General features: G+C 43.4%; 1 protein-coding gene across 2 annotated transcripts in view; it reads right to left on the minus strand.

The window, feature by feature from the left end:
- Positions 1–21,576, minus strand: part of slc8a1b (solute carrier family 8 member 1b) — a 150,228-nt gene that overhangs the window by 36,664 nt on the left and 91,988 nt on the right. The window contains exons 5-6 of one of the 2 annotated variants that reach the window (XM_080781787.1): positions 14,725–14,834; positions 2,350–2,501 (exon numbers count right to left, since the gene is read on the minus strand). In XM_080781787.1, coding sequence (XP_080637913.1) covers positions 2,350–2,501; positions 14,725–14,834 — 262 coding nt within the window. Of the gene's footprint in view, positions 1–2,349; positions 2,502–14,724; positions 14,835–15,157; positions 15,292–21,576 lie in introns of both variants that reach the window. The other variant, XM_080781788.1, reaches the window with a different exon arrangement.

Below are 21,576 nucleotides of genomic sequence, written 5' to 3' on the forward strand. Positions count from 1 at the left end.
GCTCAGGGATACATCAGCAGGTGGTTGGACACTGGCTGTCACAGGGGAACAAACTGGTGACACTCTATTACTGAGCTCCCATCAGGCCTCCTCGGCCTCCCCCTAAATGCCATCTTTCCTCTTAATCTCTTTTGGCCTCTCTTCGCTCACTTCCTCTCATCCAGTCTGCTCTCCTGCATGTATTTAAACTGAGCAAAAACAGCCTGTGTGTGCACGTGTGTGTGTGTGTGTGTGTGTGTGTGTGTGTGTGTGTGTGTGTGCGTGTGTGTGTGTGTGTGTGTGTGTGCACGTGTGTGTGTGTGTGTGTGTGTGTGTGTGTGTAAAAGGTAACTTAAGTGCTTATTACCATGCCCTCTAAACATTATTGTTGTGTGTGTGTGTGTGTGTGTGTGTGTGTGTGTGTGTGTACACACTGCACACACACACACACACACACACACACACACACACACACACACACAGCCCGCTGTCCTCAAAGGACACAAATCTTTCATGGAAATCTAATTCACCATGTGCACCTGTAGAGCAGAGGCATTTACACCTCCAGCTAAAGGCTCTATCTAGGCTAACTCCACCCTCCTCAGGGGACAAACAGGGCTGTTCTGACTTGCAAATGAAGCATCCACTCGGTGTGCCATGGCGCGGTGAGGCATTAATGTGATATTACCCTCTCTGCATCTCTCACTCTATTGCTTTTCTCTCTGGCCATAAACCATAACGCCTCATTTATACTCGTCTGCACATCGTGTGGAGCTTGTAGATCTGCTACTAAGCATGCAACTTCGTAGACAATCAGGCTTAGCACAGTGGCAGCAGAAAGTTTTAACTAATCAACTTGGTAGCCAATCAGGCTTAGCACAGTGGCAGCAGAACGTTTTAACTAATCTTTGTCGCGCCTATAGGGCTACCACGATCATGACATTTCGGTTGACAATTAATTGTCATAAACATTATTGCGATTCATGTTTTTTTTTTGCCTTTTGCCATTGAACAATGAATGTATCAATAGAATATCTGTTTGCTTTTTAGGTAAACTAAAATTGCACAGGGCACATATGAGAAATAACTTAATTACAAACCTTATACCTATTACTGAAATAATACAAAGAAATAAAAATATTCAGGGTACAAGCTACAACCTTAGAGTTTTTTTTTTAAATACAATGTTTGAAAATGTATGAACATTTAAAATAGGTTTTTCTCTAAATACCGATACCCAAATTGGGGACGCTGGGTTGAAAGTGCTTAAAAGGTCGAAAGAATGAGGGAAATTATTATGACATTTCTGTTAATTCCATCCAGCTGTTTTTATACAGATTCTAATATGTGATCTATAAGTCACATCGGTTTTTTCTGTCTCCGCCTCCTGCCACAGTGGTGAAGGCGGTAGTGGCTTCTCGCCTTAGAAAATGCACAATGGAACCTCACCGCTTTGTAACAACACGGAAGTGCAATATCGCTGCTTGTCTGAATTCAGTATCAGTGTTAAATTAACTGAATGTAACCAAATGGACCTCATTTGTACTCACTCACAGTTAATTATTAACAATGATGATTTTACTAACAATGATGATTTTACTATGTACTGTACACAGCACCTCATTTTTTCAAACTCTCTTTGTGTCAATGTCCGTCTTTGTAATATACCATTTCTCTTTCTTTCTCTCTCTCTCTCTCTCTCTCTCTCTCTCTCTGTGTGTTTGTGTTATAGAGTAGAATTATGCTGCGTTCACACGGGCAGACACAAATATAACTAGCTTTCATTTTCAATGGAAGCCAGCGACCTGAAGGTACAAAGCAAATACTACGTTGCATTACAGCTGAAGCACTTTTCATCTAACTATAGAACTCAATTATAGTCTCTCTGTCGCATGCACGCACGCACGCACGCACGCACACATGCACACTCCACTTAAGAAAGTCAAGTAGCAAGTTATTGCCCAGTCGCTCATTCTGCCCAGGTGTCTGAATGTCTGTCGGTCTCAAGTATTGTATGTAGGAGTGAGTGAGTGCATTAGTGCATTAGTGCACACGCACACACACACACACACACACACACACACACACACACACACACACACACACGATGATGTCAATAGTAATTACATTTGCACCGATGTTAAGAGTCTGTGTTGGAGTACTGCTGGGCCACATGACTTTATATCAATCAATTCTTTCAAATTTTTGCCCTGATTACTATTAACACTTTAATTGCCCGGGGTTATTTAGCGCCCAGTCGATTTATAAACACGGGGCACTTTTCTTGTTACCAAGTTTCTTATACCCAAGTTTCATACCCATTCTATGACCAGCTTTGCAGCTGGTAAAAATGTATGTACTCAGTCTTACCTTGAATTCGTAGGACTCCTCTATGACGATCTCCAGTTTGACGTGGTCTCCCAACATGGGCCGGCCCATCTCTGCGATGCGCCTCTCCTCTTCGTCCATCCCTTTCAGAGGCTCCTCCTCCTCCTTTTCTACTTCCTCCTTTTTCCCCTCGTCTGAAAACAAAAAACAAAACAAAACAAAACAAACGGAAAAACCAGGTTAAAATCAACCAGAGAACGTCACCAATCACATTTCAGGTACGGCAGCTCTGGAAATCATTTAGTGAGTGAGACACTCAGTTGCATGCAAAATCGCGAGTGTTAACTGAACTCTGAGACTGTTAAACTAAAGTCAATGTCAATGTTTTCCCCTTCTTTTTCAGCGGTGCCTAACCGCTCCAATGACCAGCTATGTGTGTCCCTATGTATGTATGTCTCTATGTACAGTATGTAAAGGGCCTTGCAAATGTGAAGCGAGGAATGTAGGCGTTGTTGCCTGGATCAACACAGGTCTCCTCCAGGTCTGTTGAAGAGGGGTGCAACAACGCAAGCGTGTCCGAGCACACACACACACACACACACACACACACACACACACACACACACACACACACACACACACACACACACACACACACACACACACACACACACACACACACACACACACACACACACACACACACACACACACACACACACACACACACACACACACACACACACACACACACACACACACACACACACACACACACACACACACACACACACACACACACACAAAAATGGAATCCTGTCCTTTGATTGACAGCAATTAAATCATGGAGAGATAGAGAAAGAGTGTGAGTGTGTGTGTGTGTGTGTGTGTGTGTGTGTGTGTGTGCTTCACTGCTTGCCCTTCTCCAATTACCATTTGGGCAAGCCTGCTCTACCGATTACGCTCAAACGTGCACATGTCTAATGGTGACTTAATGAACTCAATTTGCAGCGAACAACATCATGTTAGCCTGTTAATAATGTGCTTGTTAGTGTTGCAGCCTTCTGACATAATACTGAACATCTGGAATATTTCAATTATATGCAAATTAGAACAATACATTCACAATGTATGTGTGCATATGCGTACTTACAGCAATGCACATTATGTTCCACATATAAATCAGCAAATCCTACACAAACACGTGTCACTGGAGTGTCATGACAGCATTGTTCTATACTGGAGAAGAACATTGTTCTTGTCTGTTTAATTTACATATTTTATTGATTGCTTGGTTAAAAGCACCCGCGGCGTCAAGCAAAACAGCAGTGGCAACACAGAAATGTGTGGGGAGGGATTAACAGGCATAATGATTAAATTAGGACAAAAATAATTGGCTACTCTTAAAAGAAAAAGCACATTTTCTGAAAGGTTTTGCGTATAATTACATGACCCAAATGGGAATGCTACTTGGGTAGGTTGAACGAGGTAAGCTTGTATTGGTTCTCTATCTTTATATTCAGAGCCAGGTCTGCCTCAACCTGCGGCTACAGTATGCAATAAGTATGCTAGCACCTTTTATTCCACGTGAAGCACTGCCCATGTAATTCATAGCTATACTCAAGGTCTGTGCTGCTCATCCATCACTCTACTTCTTTAATCTAGATTATTTGGCTTTAGAAAATGTCTCTCTCTCATTTAGGCCAGTTAATTACAAAATAATAACAGATGGTGCCTTTAGAATTACACTGATTAGTATTTCTTTATAGTGAATAAACACTTTGGAAGTGAAAATAGGCATGTCGGGAAATAATTTATTCTGAATAAAAATAGCATTTACAGTATATAACATAAGCAAGACAAAAAATAATATCCCATGCGTCACTCAGACGCACTCAGTGACTCTCTGGCAAAAATAGCAACAGATAGTGGCGTGGCAAAAAGAATGCTGGAGCTCACACCGCCGCCGGTGGTCATTGACACACTGAATGACATGGTTGCATGTCAAGTCACAGAATGCATCCTGAACTGCTTTAAGTGGACCCTGGCCTCGAGGGTAACTCAAGAGGCTGAGACCCACTGCCTTAACATCGTCCCCTCCCTCTCTATCACAGTGAACAGTGCTGTAGCTGTGGGGTGACAGCTGATGACTCCAACAGACTAGTCAGCTCATCACAGCCTGTCAGCAACCAATGAACAGGAGCTAGCAGAGCGGGCTGCATGGGAACCTTTTACTGCCTGAGCTGAGCGCTCAGCTCAGCGATGGAGAGGAGAGCAGAGATCGTGATCACTACTGTATACTGTAGCTCCATGGGAGAGGAGATAGGAGAGGGTCTGACAGGCTATAAGAAGGAAGGGTCCAGACAAATTATACAAGTGCTATAGGAGGAAGGGCAGAGGTTAGGGATGAGGTGAAGATCTGTCACTTTCACACTTTTGCAGTCTTACGCACACACGCACGCGCACGCGCACGCACACACGCACACGCACACACACACACACACACACACAGTGAAACTAAGAGAGGCGGAGAGGTCTAACTGTAGTCAGTTCATGCCATCAGCACCCGGTGTCACGCTGCATTATAATTGCCTATGCATAAAAATATGATTGGGATTATGAATGAAACGAGTGACATTAATAACTGTGACAGTACTTTCCAATGATTGTCAATCAACTGAAACATCGATGGTAAACACATTACTTGGATAACGACATGACATGAGTAAATTAATCTAGACCGCTTGTTGTCATGTACCAGAGTTGATTAACCAGTTGTACAATGTTGATGATAATGTCCTGTGTTGATTAATTACACACACATGCATGCACACGCGCACACGCACACAAACACTAATGTGTTATTTACCATTCATTCCACAGGTTTCAGTGGTCATGTTCATCATTTACATATAATTGCACACTAATTACTTAGCCAGAGTAAATAGATTAAATATGCACCGTGGGCCACACCTGTAGTGAGTCAGCACTCACTTTCTCCCTCTCTATTTCTCGCACGCACGCGCAAATGTGCAATAGAGTTAGTCATTTGCACAAGAATAATTTATGTCAATTTACTCAATTATAATCTTAATAATATTAAGCTCAAATTCATAACACACTCAAACAGCAAAATCCTCAGCATTAACTCTGTACACACAGAGATACATTAATAATGAGCATTTTACTGCAGACACAGTCAGACACAATAAAAAGTTGCTGTTGTATCTTCATATTTCAACATTTCTTTTTTTGTAAATGAATGGCCTACTAAGCCTACTTCAGTGTCACATGAAGGCGGTGAAAATAGATGCAATGCGTTTTGAGCTTGTAGATCGGCTATTTTCAAATGATAAAAAAGGTAACTGTTTTGGACATACTGTAGTACAGTCCAAGGGTTCCACCCGGCAGCGACAGCTAGGGTACAGAGGACCAGAACAGAGGACACTCCTGTCACACAAAATCTGTCACGAATATGGGCATGTGCAGCGTACACACACACACACACACACACACACACACACACACACACACACACACACACACACACACACACACACACACACACACACACACACACACACACACACACACACACACACACACACACACACACACACACACACACACACACACACACACACACACACACGTCTGCCTGTGTTAGGACATGGAGTTGGGACTCTGCAGGGTCTGTTTTGTTTTTAGCTGCGTCCTTGTCCCTGATGCTTGTCCCAGCATGTCTCCTATGTGTCCTTCATGTTACAGTATGTCTCCTATGTGTCCTTCATGTTACAGCATGTCTCCTATGTGTCCTTCATGTTACAGCATGTCTCCTATGTCCTTCATGTCACAGCATGTCTCCTATGTGTCCTTCATGTTACAGCATGTCTCCTATGTGTCCTTCATGTTACAGCATGTCTCCTATGTGTCCTTCATGTTACAGCATGTCTCCTATGTGTCCTTCATGTTACAGCATGTCTCCTATGTGTCCTTCATGCTACAGTATGTCTCCTATGTGTCCTTCATGTTACAGCATGTCTCCTATGTGTCCTTCATGTTACAGCATGTCTCCTATGTGTCCTTCATGTTACAGCATGTCTCCTATGTGTCCTTCATGTTACAGCATGTCTCCTATGTGTCCTTCATGTTACAGCATGTCTCCTATGTGTCCTTCATGTTACAGCATGTCTCCTATGTGTCCTTCATGTTACAGTATGTCTCCTATGTGTCCTTCATGTCACAGCATGTCTCCTATGTGTCCTTCATGTTACAGCATGTCTCCTATGTGTCCTTCATGTTACAGCATGTCTCCTATGTGTCCTTCATGTTACAGCATGTCTCCTATGTCCTTCATGTCACAGCATGTCTCCTATGTCCTTCATGTCACAGCATGTCTCCTATGTGTCCTTCATGTTACAGCATGTCTCCTACGTGTCCCTGATGCTACAGCATGTCTCCTATGTCCTTCATGTCATACCATGTCTCCTATGCGTCCTTCATGTTACACCATGCCTCCTGTGTCCTTCATGTCACACCATACCTATGTCCTTCATGTCACACCATATCTCCTATGTCCTTCATGCTACAGCATGTCTCCTATGTCCTTCATGCTACAGCATGTCTCCTATGTCCTTCATGTCACAGCATGTCTCCTATGTGTCCTTCATGTTACAGCATGTCTCCTATGTGTCCTTCATGTCACAGCATGTTTCCTATGTGTCCTTCATGTTACAGCATGTCTCCTATGTCCTACATGTCACAGCATGTCTCCTATGTCCTTCATGTCACAGCATGTCTCCTATGTGTCCTTCATGTTACAGCATGTCTCCTATGTCCTACATGTCACAGTATGTCTCCTATGTCCTACATGTCACAGCATGTCTCCTATGAAATTATGCCATTCCTGTAACAATACAGGGCGATTCACGTTTTAACTACTGTATGTTGCGCATTGTGCAGTTAAATAAGTAGATCCAGAGCCATCAAATAGAAGAGTTGCGATATTGAGGGGGCAGAAAACAACCCGGTCAGGTGGTTCATGTACTCAGGCGAGCCCATAGACTCCAATGCATTCCATAAACTTCCGGTTGTCCCTATTTGAAGCCTTCAATTAGGGACAAACCAATAGAAGAGCCGCCATTCGACTGACCCCATGAAGTGAACGGAGTTTGTGTAACTCTGTCTATACTCTATGGCTCCGAGTAGATCTACGAGCTCAGATGATTTTTTTTTAGGACAATTTAGTTCACGGCATTTAGCAGAGTTGTTGCTTTGGACTCTAGAAGAAAATATAAGACACCAAACGGGGAAAAGGCGGAAGAACTGTTTTCTTCACTCCCTCTCATGCTCATGAATACAGCAAATCTAACACTTGAAAAAGAAGTGTAACTGTCACCTTCAGGCCTGGTTAAACACCAGAGTTAGATCTTCATTATCTCTATGGATCTATATTCTAAAAAACACTGCTCAAAGCATCAGCCCACCACAAAACTCTTTAATTGGCTCTGAAGTCGTGGGCAAAATATCTGAAGCTCTGAGCTGAGGGGAGATCAAAGAGGCGAAGAGCTTTTAAAGACCATTTGATTCCATCTCTCCATCGCTCTCACTGTACTGTATGTATGCTTACGAATGCACTTAGGTTAACCCATTTAGACTTGAGGCCGATTTTTAAAAAAAGTCTGTTTTCTGAATATTGTTATGTTTCTATGTCAGTGGTTCTCAACCTTTTCCATGGCAAGGAATTATCTTGTAGATCTGCTATTTTTCAATAGCTAAAGTATATAACATACTGCTTGAAACACCAAAAGGGGTTCCCGGTCTGAATGGGCTAACCCTGTTCAGGATCATAAAAGCTTATTTGAAATATACTGAGAGCTCATTCAGAACACTGTCTCTGCTCATCCATTACTGTCTGTGCTGTAGCAACACAAGGGTATAACTGGAGGTCTAGAACTTGAGGTCATGTGATCAGTGACATCACAAAGATGTACTCTTTGGCCTGCGGAGTACATCTTCATGATGTCACTGATCACAAACCCAGACGTTTTTATTTCCAGGAAGAAGAAAAAAAGTCTGTGCAAAAACCCATTCAATAGAGCGTCGCAGTCCCGCCCCCTTTCAGAACGACGAGTGGCCCAGGAAATGATTCTCCATTCATTTTCTCCATAGGCTTTTCAAAAAGTATTTATATAAAGACGGTTATGCCGCGAACAAAGCCAACTCGGATCGTGACAAATCATGACAATAATTACAATGTTTTGGGCCGATCAAATAATTAGTAAGAAGAAAAACAAAACAAATAGTGTTGTATCCTGCCTTTATTTTCTTCTTTCAAATTATTTGATCGGCACAAAATACTGTGTTTGTTGTCATGATTTGTCACGATCCGAGTTGGCTTTGTCCGCGTAACCGTAATCGTCTTTATATAAATACTTTTTGAAAAACCTATGGAGAAAATGAATGGAGAATCATTTCCTGGGCCACTCGTCGTTCTGAAAGGGGGCGGGACTGCGACGCTCTATTGTGGCATACTGTAGCACGGATGGGTCTCTCTCTATCTGCTAATTACTTATTCAATTGACACACACACACACACACACACACACACACACACACACACACACACCTCTCTCTCTCTCCGTCTCTCTAATAAATCAGGCTCATCTGCTGCAGGTGAGTCTAGTTTCTGCCAGTGGATCCTGCCGGGAGTTGACTATGCCATAGAAAGCATGTTCCAGGCTACTGATCACATGACCCCAAGTTCTAGACCCCCAGTTCTAGGTTACACAGAAGAGGGAGCCTTATCCTATGTCTTGCTGATCAAGCTCTCCCACTCACTGGTCTTGCTCTAGTCTGACGCCACGCACTAAAGAAACTGTATCCTAACAATAGCAATTTGCACTGACGTTGACCGAATTGTCGGGCACAATCACTCACAACTTGAACTTTATGTAGTACATTATGTACAATGTACATTGTAAATAATAGGTTGATACAGACTACAGAGGTTTGGAAGTGGTGGTTTTCATTGTGGCGGTTTTGATTTACTTTCACTAATGTAGAACTGTGGTGCAGTCCTTAGTTTCATTCGTTAGACCAGTCATTAGTCCTACAATCTACAACCTATCTCAAACCCTCACCGTAACCCTAATCTCCCACGGGGCAGCACACCTAAACCTAACCTTAACCCTCTCCCAACCCATAACGCACCCCTCACCAACCTTAATCCGGTCGTCTTAACGCACCCCTCACCAACCTTAATCCGGTCGTTTTAACGCACCCCTCACCAACCTTATGTCTAACCAATGCTATGTCTAACCAAAGGACGCCTCCCGTGACACCAGGTGGGGGTGCATACTAATTTAGACTAGTCATTGGTTAGACATAGGTTAAGGTTAGGTTTAGGTGTGCTGCCCCGTGGAAGGTTAGGTTTAGGGTGAGGGTTTGAGATGGGAGGTGGACGCTTTTCAGACAGGGCATTAGTTCGACATTCATCCACATGTTGGACTAGCGTCTGCTCCCGTGCTTGCGGTTATGGTTAGGTTAAGGGTGCATACTTAGTTTAGACTAGTCATTGGTTAGACATGGGTTAAGGTTAGGTTTAGGTGTGCTGCCCCGTGGGAGGTTAGGTTTAGGGTGAGGGTTTGAGATAGGTTGTAGTTGTAGTACTAATGACTGGTCTAACGAATGACTAGTCTAAACCAAAAACTGTCTAAACTAAGTACTGCACCCGTTAGGTTAGGAGATGAGGTGGGTTGTCATTTGTCAGACCAATTAATGACTTGTCTGAACTACGTACTGCACCCTTTTGAGATAGGTTGTAGTTGTAGGACCAATGACTAGTCTAAACCAAAAACTGTCTAAACTAAGTACTGCACCCAGCAGGTGAAGGCTAAAACAAACTGTCAACTTGGATTAATAGCGTTCTCTTGTGTGAACAACACTTGCTAGGAGCTGTTCTAACTGTGATGCTAACAGAATGAGACAACTATCAAATAATTCCACACAGCTGACAGAACACTGGCTAATGTTGCACAGCAACACACATTAGGTAAAAATAAAGAAATTAAACCCACACATACTGTACTGACTAACCTGTAGTAGTGTGGATTTTCTGCAATTAATCATTCATATGTATCGTGTACATTACAACTTTCAAAGATTAATGTATAAATTAATGGTCAAAAAGGTCTCAGCTCTCAGCTGAAATGTAAGATGCATTAATTTGTTGTCAAATTTTGAACTTCTGCACACCGCTTTGAAAAGTAGTCAAATATACCAATCTGACAAAAGATCTGAACAACGAAGTGCTACAGTACAAAGCAATTTGGTTTGCCATCATATATCACAAATATAAATATAGCACATAAAAGCCACTACTGTATGTGAAACACACAGACACAATGAAAACCTGGGGAGGGCTAATTTAATTTGGCCTCATTTCACTCCAGGGAAAAACCACAGAACTTCCATAAAATACAGTCAATAAACAGTGTATTTTCTGCATGTGTGTGTGTGTGTGTGTGTGTGTGTGCATTCTAGAGTCTTTGATCCCACAAACAACACCTCATCAACTCTGACAGTGTGTAGGTGTGTTTGTCTCAAGGCTGTGTGTGTGTGTGTGTGTGTGTGTGTGTGTGTGTGTGTGTGCGTGTGTGTGTGTGCGTGTGCGTGCATGCGTGCGACCCGTGCGTGCATGTGTGCGTGCATGTGTGCGTGCGTATGTGTGTGCGTATTACGCATGGTTTATGTTCCTGTGGTGTGTGTATAGTATATGTGCATGTGCATGTGAGCCAGTGCTGTGTGTGTGTGTGTGTGTGTGTGTGTGTGTGTGTGTGTGTGGCATGCTGTGTGTCCCAGCGGTGTGTTTGATCTCCTGACAGCGTTAATGTGATACCCAGCCTTCTGTTTGATCCACTCATTACCATAAACACTGCTGAGTCCTGCTAAAGCACACATCACTACCAGTACACCCAGAGATGTCCTGGGTTTCTGTCAAACAAACTGATTGTGTGTATGAGAGTATTATTCATGTCTAAATGTAGTAGCATTTGTGCAAGAGACATTGGAACCACTTTCAATCTGGCATCTCGGGGGCAGCGGTGGCTCAGGGGTAGAGTGCCTGGATGGGAACCGCAAGGTTGCCAGTTCGAACCCGGGCTCCCCCAGAGTTACTGTCGAAGTGTCCTTGAGCAAGACACTGAACCCCTAATTGCTCCCGATGTGCTAGTTGGTGCCTTGCATGGTTTCCGCTGCCATCGGTGTATGAATGGGTGAATGTAATGCACAATCTATGTAAAGCGCCTTGGATAAAGGCGCTATATAAATGCACCATTTACCATTTACCATTTATCTCTATTTTTGGGCATGTTTTCAACACAAAGCTTTTCTAAAAAGAGAGAGGGAAAATAGCTCAGAGCTTGCAGATCAGCTTTTTTTTGGTTAAACTCGAAGAGCATCATTATTCAAGATCAGATCTGCACTGTTCTCTCAAAATAAGGGATGTCACCAGAGGGGTGTTTTGTCCGAGTTCCATTCAGGTGCTAGTAACAAAAATCCTGTCAGTGCCGAGATTCCTAGTAGTAGCGGTTGGATATGGCATTCCTAATTAGCATATCTGCAATATTCCACTGACAACTTACGTTTGCCTAATGACAGACTTATCTAAACTGCAAAAGGATATTATGTCTCACGTAGAGTGGACAGGGCACACAGACAGTCAAATATAATTAGGGGTTTTTGTCCATTTTCATTAGGCCCAACCTTTCAAGCTGTTGGCACCAGCTGTACACGTTTGTAAACTTGTAAATACATCAATTCTGCTGCCAATAAATAACATTACCACACACTCAAACTAGACGCCTGCGCGCAAATGTGTGGGTGTTTAAGAGACAATAATGTACTGGGCATATATTAGAGAGAGTGCGTGCGTATGTGTTTGTTTGTCTGACAGTAGATGGACAAGACAAAAGGAAAAAATATGACAGCCTGACTGGGCAATGAACATCCATGATGAGGTAATGGACACAAACAGTGGAAAACAGATACTGGTGAATACATGAAAATCATGCACAGCACACACGCACGCGCACGCGCACACGCACACGCACACACACACACACACACACACACACACACAGTTGTGCAAGCAAGCACATAAAGCACATGTACACGCACAGACACAAGCATAGGTTAGGACAGTAAATAAGGGAGAGCGGCGAGGATGAGAGGAGACAGAAGAGGAGGATGAAAGAAGACAAGGGGCGAGGAAAGGTGTGACTCTCACCGAGAATTATTGAAAACCTCTGAAAATTATCAGAGGAGAAAAGAAGGAGGAATACAAAGCTTGCAGGAAAACAGTCAGCCGAAGAGTATACCGGTAAAAACAGAGGAGAGAAGAGCTCCTGTGTTCAGCTGAACCCCAAATCAACAGGCCTGCCGATCAAAACAACAGCAACATAAACTCTGGGAACTTGAATTGGCCGAAGGGTGGCGCTAGAGGGAAGGCCATGGGGTCATAATTAATAGATTATATTACTGTAGATATATTGTGTGAAAAGTTGATATTTTGGCCTGAGGGTGGGCTCTAGGGTTCCACTTCCAGGGGGTATGAATGCGCTCAGCAAGTTTCCCGGCGATCTGCCAATTAGACGTTTGGAAAGGTTGGTCCCGACACCTCATCTACACTGCCAACGATGCGAGCGAGCGAACGATGAAATCTCATTAGAATACATGGTTTTCATTGCGACTGTCCTGACGTACCGCGAGCGTGCAGCGACATCGTCCACCCCTCCTATATAAGCTTGCAGTCTCTATTTGAGCGAGGTTTCGCTCAAAAAATAACACTTTTATTGGTTGAGATCTACGCGCTACTATTTATTGGTTATTTGATTGGTTCAGGCTACGTCGCAACGCAACGGCCGATATCCATATCAAGACAGTTTTTCACGCAATATCGCCATTGGACCGCAACGCTCCTTGCCTGTGAGGCATAAGGATGACCTTACTAAAGGAAAGGTCAAGGGGGCACCACAATCAGTGTGTTTAATCCTTGCTGAGCACATCAAGTTTCATGGCAGTCTGACCAGAGTTTGAGACATTGTGCATGCAAATGGCAATAAGGGTGCTGCTAGAGTAAAGGCCATTGGGTTACTAAAATCGTTGGATTTGTTGGTTTAGCATGCAGGTTTCATGGCAAATCTACCCTAGAATCATCTAATGGCAATTGGGAGTGGAACTGGGGCCACGCTGTTGAAGGCATTCTGCACATAATGGTACTGTATGTGCCCTAACCATTTGGCTAACAGGTCACCCCTGGACCACAAGGTCATGGGTTCGTTCCCAGCCCGGGCACCGCCAACTCAGCGTATGAGTAGCATGGCTTGGCGGTAAGTACTGGGATGGTGGGTGTGGCGCTCCACCTCAGTATCCATCTCCTAGGGGTCTAGCGCAATCTAGCGGGGACAGACAATACCGACAATAAGTGTTACCGACAATAAGCCACTTCCGATCTACTTAAAGCCCATGGGGTTACCACAATCAGAAGGGGCCATCCTCTGGGGTCCATGAATTCCCTGGCAATCTATAGCCAGTGACCAAAGTGATGGATGGACGGACAGATGGATTGTGGGGCTAAAAAGGATAAAGGAGGAAGGTTATGGCCCCCTCTTGCCTTATTAGCAGAATTGGAGTTTGGCAATTCTCCAAAGAGAACTCCAAATATCTATATCGATGCCATTTTTCATTAAACCGTCTGCACATAGACTTGCAGGCAGGTCGTGATTTATTCCCTGTGCTTTAATGCACATAAAACCCCTCAAATTAAGTAATGTAGATTTTACGGTAAGGGCGAAATGACCTTCCCTCTATTTTATCCTGCTGGTAATGTTCCTGATGTTCCGTTATCTTAGCATACGGTACGAACTAATTTTAACTCTTTGGAGTAGGCTACAACTCTATGGAACGGCTAGTAGTGGGACGTTCTTTCAGGGTTCTCTGAGGACTCAGGTGGGGTAATTCAGAGGGAGTGGTATAACCATGACGTAAAAACATGCGGTAAGGGTTCCAATAAGGGATAAGGAAATGTGACTGTGTGAGGGTGTCGGGCAGATACACAGTAACACTTAAGAGAGGTGTCGATACTATACTCTAGAAGGGGATTATGGCACTTGATAGAGTGACAACTGAGGGCATTAGGAGGAGACTTTAAAGTGTGGAACTATACAGTAATTAGAGATACTGGCTTATGTAGTGTTGAGTTCCAAAGCAAACTTGGATACACTGTTTAAGGCATAGATAACTTACTAACACTGCTGTTAGCAAGTAAGAACTTTACAAGGGCCGGCTGCCTGTTGACTTGGGAGCCAATGACATTACAGCATAGGGTGCATTCTCAATGCTGATTGGCTGTCACACCTGTCCATCCCACCCTGCTGCGTCTCCATTGGGGGGTCTGTAGAAGGACGTAGAAGGAGGCCAGCTTATTGTACTCCTCCCGGTCTAAGATCCTAATGGTTATGGTCTTCCTGTATGACACACACACACACGCACACACACACAGACACGCACACACACAAACATGCACACACAAGGATGCATGTATGTATGCACAGACATGCACGCACACATACACAAAGAGACAAATAGAGGGAGGTGATGAACATGCATGGTCAAAACACAATGGATACAGGTGTACACACACAAGTGCACGAACACACACAGACGCGCGCGCACACACACACACACACACACACACACACACAGACACACTAGGTGGCGGTAGATGGGAGTCTTGCTGCACGTGCACCATCACACTGAGGTGAGTCAGACTGCAGAGCTCAGAGCTCACACAGGCGGGGCGCGACGCCCCCTCCCTGACCTTTGGCGTCGCCGTCGATCAGACGAGGCTCTCCGACTTCCAGGTAGAAGGTCTTGTTCTTCTCGTACTCCTCGTCGTCTATGATTCGCACCTTGATGGTTTTACTGAGGACGGGAGGAAGGCATGTGGAGGAAGATGAGAGGAAAGAGAAGAAGAACGGTAAGGAAACGACAGGTTGGAAACCAGGAGAGACCCACAGAGCAGAAGTAAAGCAGAGAGGCTGAGCCGTGAATAAGCAGTGCATGGCGGACAAAGAAGTGCTCAACCCCGTCAGAGTATATGAATACTCCTGTTCAAATATTACTCAACCCCGTCAGAGTATATGAATACTCCTGTTCAAATATTACTCAACCCCGTCAGAGTATATGAATACTCCTGTTCAAATATTACTCAACCCCGTCAGAGTATATGAATACTCCTGTTCAAATATTACTCAACCCCAGTCAGAGTATATGAATACTCCTGTTCAAATATTACTCAACCCCAGTCAGAGTATATGAATACTCCTGTTCAAATATTACTCAACCCCAGTCAGAGTATATGAATACTCCTGTTCAAATATTACTCAACCCCAGTCAGAGTATATGAATACTCCTGTTCAAATATTACTCAAGTACAAGTGAAAGTTGCTCAGTCAAATTTGGAGTGCTTGCTTTTAATTACAAATTTAAAAAAATCCTTTTAATATCAATGCATAAGGTCCTCGCAGACTGCTGCATTTGTCTGATTTTGTATTTCAGTGTTTTTCCACATGTTTTCCTGAAATAACGCAGCAGCAACCTTTACTGTATTAAAATGTAGATATTTTCCCCAAATAAGTCTCAAAATATATTTTTTGTTTTTATAAATAGGCCTAATAATGAAAATAGCAGCTTTTGCAAGCTTGTACAGCAGATCTGCTATTTTCCATTACATTTGAAATAGGGTTCAAATGTATAATTCATACTTTTTCAGTGTGTCAAAAGTACAAGGTTTGTTTTTTAAATGTAGTGACGTATCCAAAAAATACAAATACTCAAGTAAAGTACTGATACTACTTTTTTAACTTAAGTACAGTACTCAATATTCTTAGTTACTGTCTACCACTGAGAACAACACACAACCAAGACATCATGAACAGGAACATGCAGGAGACAAGAATTCATTCAGAAAGCTCCACAAAACAGTTAAAGTGTCGATGTCGGGCAGAAATGTCCTGTTATGGTTTTTGTAAATTAATGCTCTACCTGACCATACTAGTGCCACACAAAATCATCAGAATAATAGCAGAGCTATTCTTGCTAATTTTGGATTGGAATCCTGAAAAGTAACAGTTTTGGACATATGAGGTTTACGCCCGACGTCAACGACATGCTGTATGTGGAACGCCTGATGTTATCATGTTCATTGTGTTGAAAGTGAATAGAATAGTGTCAGGCATTCAGGTCAGCACAGAGACCAAACTAGAAGACCCGTGCACAGTCAAATCCTCAGCGTTAATTTAACTCTGAGAGATATTTTATCAATACAAATTGATAAAATAACATTGAGGATTTTAATGTGCAATAACAGCAGAAAAGTAGAAACATTAGGGAGATTTAGCTGTGGGGAAAAAAATGCGATGGAAAGGCAGAGATTGGAGCGTTAAATTTTGCCTTTTGCAGTAACACGACTTCTGAAAACAACAAAGAAACCCATCTAATTACTAATTAGCTCTGTATCTCACTGGTGCCACACAGAACTGTCTGTCTGTACCACCATGTTTTACTCTGTCCATTCAAATCAATGTAAAATTGGAACCCAACCCAATACCAACCAAAGCAAAGGCTCGGCAGAATGGAACAAAGTCCAGTTTCATTAGTGAATCAACGAGTAATAATTGGCTGCACTGGGATAAAAAAAAATATTTTGGAAATTAATCCGGACTTTTGAGTCTGCTGTGCACAGAACTATGGTGTGATGACATACAGTACTGAATATATAGCCTAATTTATTCTGATACTGTATATGAGATAGGAGGTCGACCTTCAAAATTCAATTCAGCCTCAGGCCAGAGTCTTACACGCCTGGCATTTCTCATCCTCCTGGCAATAATAGAATAATGGAATAAAGGAGAAATGATCAAGTGGGGACTTCTGTTATATTGACCATGAAGTCCCTCTCTGTCCAGGAACCTTCCATAAAATCTTGCAGATCCCTTGACTATAATACAACAATTCTACCCTCCACTCCGATGTCCAATTGCATCAAAATATTCACTAGAGTGAAAACTAGACTTGAGGAAAGTCCATTCAGTGAACGCAGCCTACATGCACTGCTACACAGGTAAATCCACTAGTGTTCATTTATCCATGTGTGTGTGTTAATTTATCCGTGTGTGTGTGTGTGTGTGTGTGTGTGTGTGTGTGTGTGTGTGTGTGTGTGTGTTTGTGTGTCTAGGCAGTTAGCCCCGGTCAGATTTGGCAGTGTGTGTTATCTAAGGTCGCACACACACTGTGTGTGTGGTCACACACACACACACACACACACACACACACACACACACACACACACGCACTAACGCGCACGCACACGCACACGCACACACACACGCACACACACAGTATAAAAAAGTGTTAATTCAACTATTAATGGACGAAATCACGCTGGGGATTGTACTCTGCCCGTGCTCCCCCACCTAGTACCCACACAAACACACACACACACGTAAACTGTAAAGACTGGTTAGTGCAAAATCGTTTTGGACGCCGGGCGTTTAAAAGGAACCAGGTGGCTATTTACAGCAGGCTTGTATTTATTTTTTCCACGGCCTGCACCGGGCCATTAAGAAATGAAGAAACTGCAAATATTACACTGCACAATGGAATACAGATGTATATATTACAGGAAACTCCCGGTAAACTTTCCAACGAACTCCGGTAAACTCCCGAATTGTACCATCACACCTGTATATTACCGTATATTACTGTATATGTCTGCCTAAATTTCAGGTTTACGGGAAAATATAGTGCCCATAATTGCCCGTTAACGCCTCTTTTCAGGCAGTGTAGTGGGCGGATATTTGCCGGTAGGGCTACTATTTGGAACTATACGGTACTTCATTCTTGGCATTTGCCCTCAGCCAGGCACTGCATCTACACTCCACACGCCAGGAGGGAATTGAACCGTCAACCCTCCATGCACCAAAACCATGTGACACAGGTCATGTACCACATACTCGTGCTCTCGTTCTGTCATTAATTAACCACTTGGCAACGATCCAACCGGAGACAGAGACGGGGTATTTTGAATGAAGAGTGACTTCATACTGTATAGAGGTATAGCGTCCCAGTTGAGGGGCACACACACACACACACACACACATGTTGCTGCAGTAGCATATGGGGTGTGTGTGTGTAATTATAGCCCATAAACAACACTCTATCGATATAGGAACCTCATTACAAAACACTAATTACACCTTTTAATGACACACTCACACACACACACACACACACACACACACACACACGCACACACACACGAACGACAAAGAGAGAGCCCATTCATTCCAGCTGCTTTAATTATCACACACTGCACATTTCAGAGTGTTCAATTAATTCGGAGGGAATAGGAATAGACCCGTAAAGGTCTATTTTTACACTCTCAGAATTAGTTAAATTAACACACACACACACACACACACACACACACACACACACACACACACACACACACACACACACACACGTCATACAGTAAGTGCAGGTGTAGGCCCAAGGCTGTCACCGCCCGGTTCAAATCCTACCCCACTGGGCCCATCTGGATGGTGGAGTCAATAAGTAATGCTCCCCTCCCTCAAGGGGGTGCCCTTGAGCAAAACATTAACTCCCAGCTGTTATATTACAAGGTGGTTGGTGGACACTGCAGGTGCAACTGCACATAGAAAACACTGTACTATCAATTTAACTCTAAGAGTGTACAAATGTAACCAACTGTGTAACAATCAATCATATGTGTTTGTTTCTCTGGCTGCTAACCAGTTCCCTGTGCTATTTAATCCTACCCTTTTCTGTTATGCAGGGTGACTTGAGCAACACTTCAACATCGGCCATTTTGTAGCTATGTGTCGGCATGTGTGAACGCAGCAATACAATGTGTTCACAAAGAAACATAAGGAAAGGGACACATGTAAGAGTATTGCTGCGTTCACACAAGCCGACAAATATCTTATCTTACCTTATCTTATTATCTTATGGCCAACTCCAGTAAGTACATGTATGTGATGGTGTGTGAACTTAAAGTGTATGAATATGAACGTAGCACACAGCCAGCTTCTCTGGGATGACAGAGGGAAAGCAGGGCCTGATAATAATGAAACTGTTAGTTATACACATGCATATAATGAATGACATGCCCAAAATAGGGACGCCACGCCTGTGGTTAAAAGGGGTTTAAGTGAAATACAGTATGTTTTTCAAAATTACCTATATTAAAAGCAGGAGGGCGGGCAGTCCACGGCCACATCACAATGACTCAGACATAACGATAAACAAGCCATATATACAGTAGGCATATATGGAGAGCCACAGTTCCTACCGCTATGATATATAGGGTAGGGTTTATATGTTTATGTGGGACCAACCTACTTCCAGCGAGGACTGGACGGAGCGCGGTGCAGATCAGACCAATGTCCAAATACAGGCATATATCAATATGCAGCTGAGCCAAGCAATATGCCCAGTTATGGGCATATATTATACCCATGACATCAGGGATCTCCATTCATGGACATAATATATTATACCGATGATATCAGCGATCTCCATTTATGGGCATAAAAGGGACAAGGACTGACGGATACAGCACAGGTACTGTGACAAAGCCTTCCCAGTCTCTCCAGGTCTTTAGTAAACAGAATACATTTTCTCTCCTCAATCATTTTAAATGAAGAAAGAGGCAGCAATGCTCATAGCCACGATGCAAAAAAGGGTATTTAATGACACACAGCGCTTTGACCAGACAAAGGTCATCTTCTGCAATCCGTAAAGATGACCTTTTTAATCCGTGGCTATGAGCAGCATTGCCTCTTTCTTCTGTACAGGGGTCAGTCTTCTGTACAGTGGTCAGTCTTCTGTACAGTGGTCAGTCTTCTGTACAGTCTTCTGTACAGTGGTCAGTCTTCTGTACAGTGGTCAGTCTTCTGTACAGTGGTCAGTCTTCTGTACAGTCTTCTGTACAGTGGTCAGTCTTCTGTACAGCGGTCAGTCTTCTGTACAGTGGTCAGTCTTCTGTACAGTCTTCTGTACAGTGGTCAGTCTTCTGTACAGTGGTCAGCGCCTCAGCAATGCTGGTTCTCTCTCCTCAATAATGACACAGTGCCGATGGAAACACTGCATTTGTAATGCAGTGGAAGACTAAGTGCAGTGAATCACTGCTTCAGTGATGGGGTTGGAGAATGTGTGTCCTTAAAGGGCCTTTCCATGCAGAGCAGAGGGCTGCCCAGACCAGACTACCTCACTGGAAACACACACACACACACACACACACACACACACACACACACACACACACACACACACACACACACACACACACACACACACACACACACACACACACACACACACACACACACACACACACACACACACACACACACACACACACACACACACACACACACACACACAATTTAACCACTTAACCCATTTTGACCTGAGATCAGATTCTAAAAATGTCTTCTACATCCTGACAGTTTTCTGAAAAAGCTATGTTTCTATGTCAGTCGTTCTTCGATTTCTTTCAAAAATAGCAGACCTACAAGCTCATAGCGCGCCACTCGGTGGCGCGCTATGAGCTTGTAGATCTGCTATTTTTCAATAGCTAAAGCATAACATAATGCTAACACCAAAAGGGGTTAAAAACTGACTTAGTAGTGGACTTGAGTTACTTGGCTCCGGACTTATTGGACCGCTTTCCTCCGTCTACACCTTAATGTCTTCCCTCTGCGATGCGTCGTGAGCTTGTAGATCTGCTGTGTTTGGCTAATGTTCCCCCAGATTATAGATGCTTGTGTTCAAGTGGTTAAATAGTCCTCACAGCCTGATACACATCGTAGCGTACACACCAACACAGCACTGTACAGTCTGATACACATTGCTTAGCGTACACACCAACGCAGTACTGTACAGTGTGATACACATCGCCTGGCGTACACACAAACACAGTACTGTACAGTCTGATACACATCGCCTAGCGTACTACACAGCAACACAGTACTGTACAGGCTGTGACATATCTTCTGAAAATAACACGTGCATGCAATTACATTCAAATGACGAAACAACCACCCAAAACACACACACACACACACACACACACACACACACACACACACACACACACACACACACACACACACACACACA

This window comes from Protomyctophum bolini (assembly GCF_963924005.1).
Source record: "Protomyctophum bolini genome assembly, chromosome: 14".
In the NCBI taxonomy this organism is placed as follows: Eukaryota; Metazoa; Chordata; class Actinopteri; order Myctophiformes; family Myctophidae; genus Protomyctophum; species Protomyctophum bolini.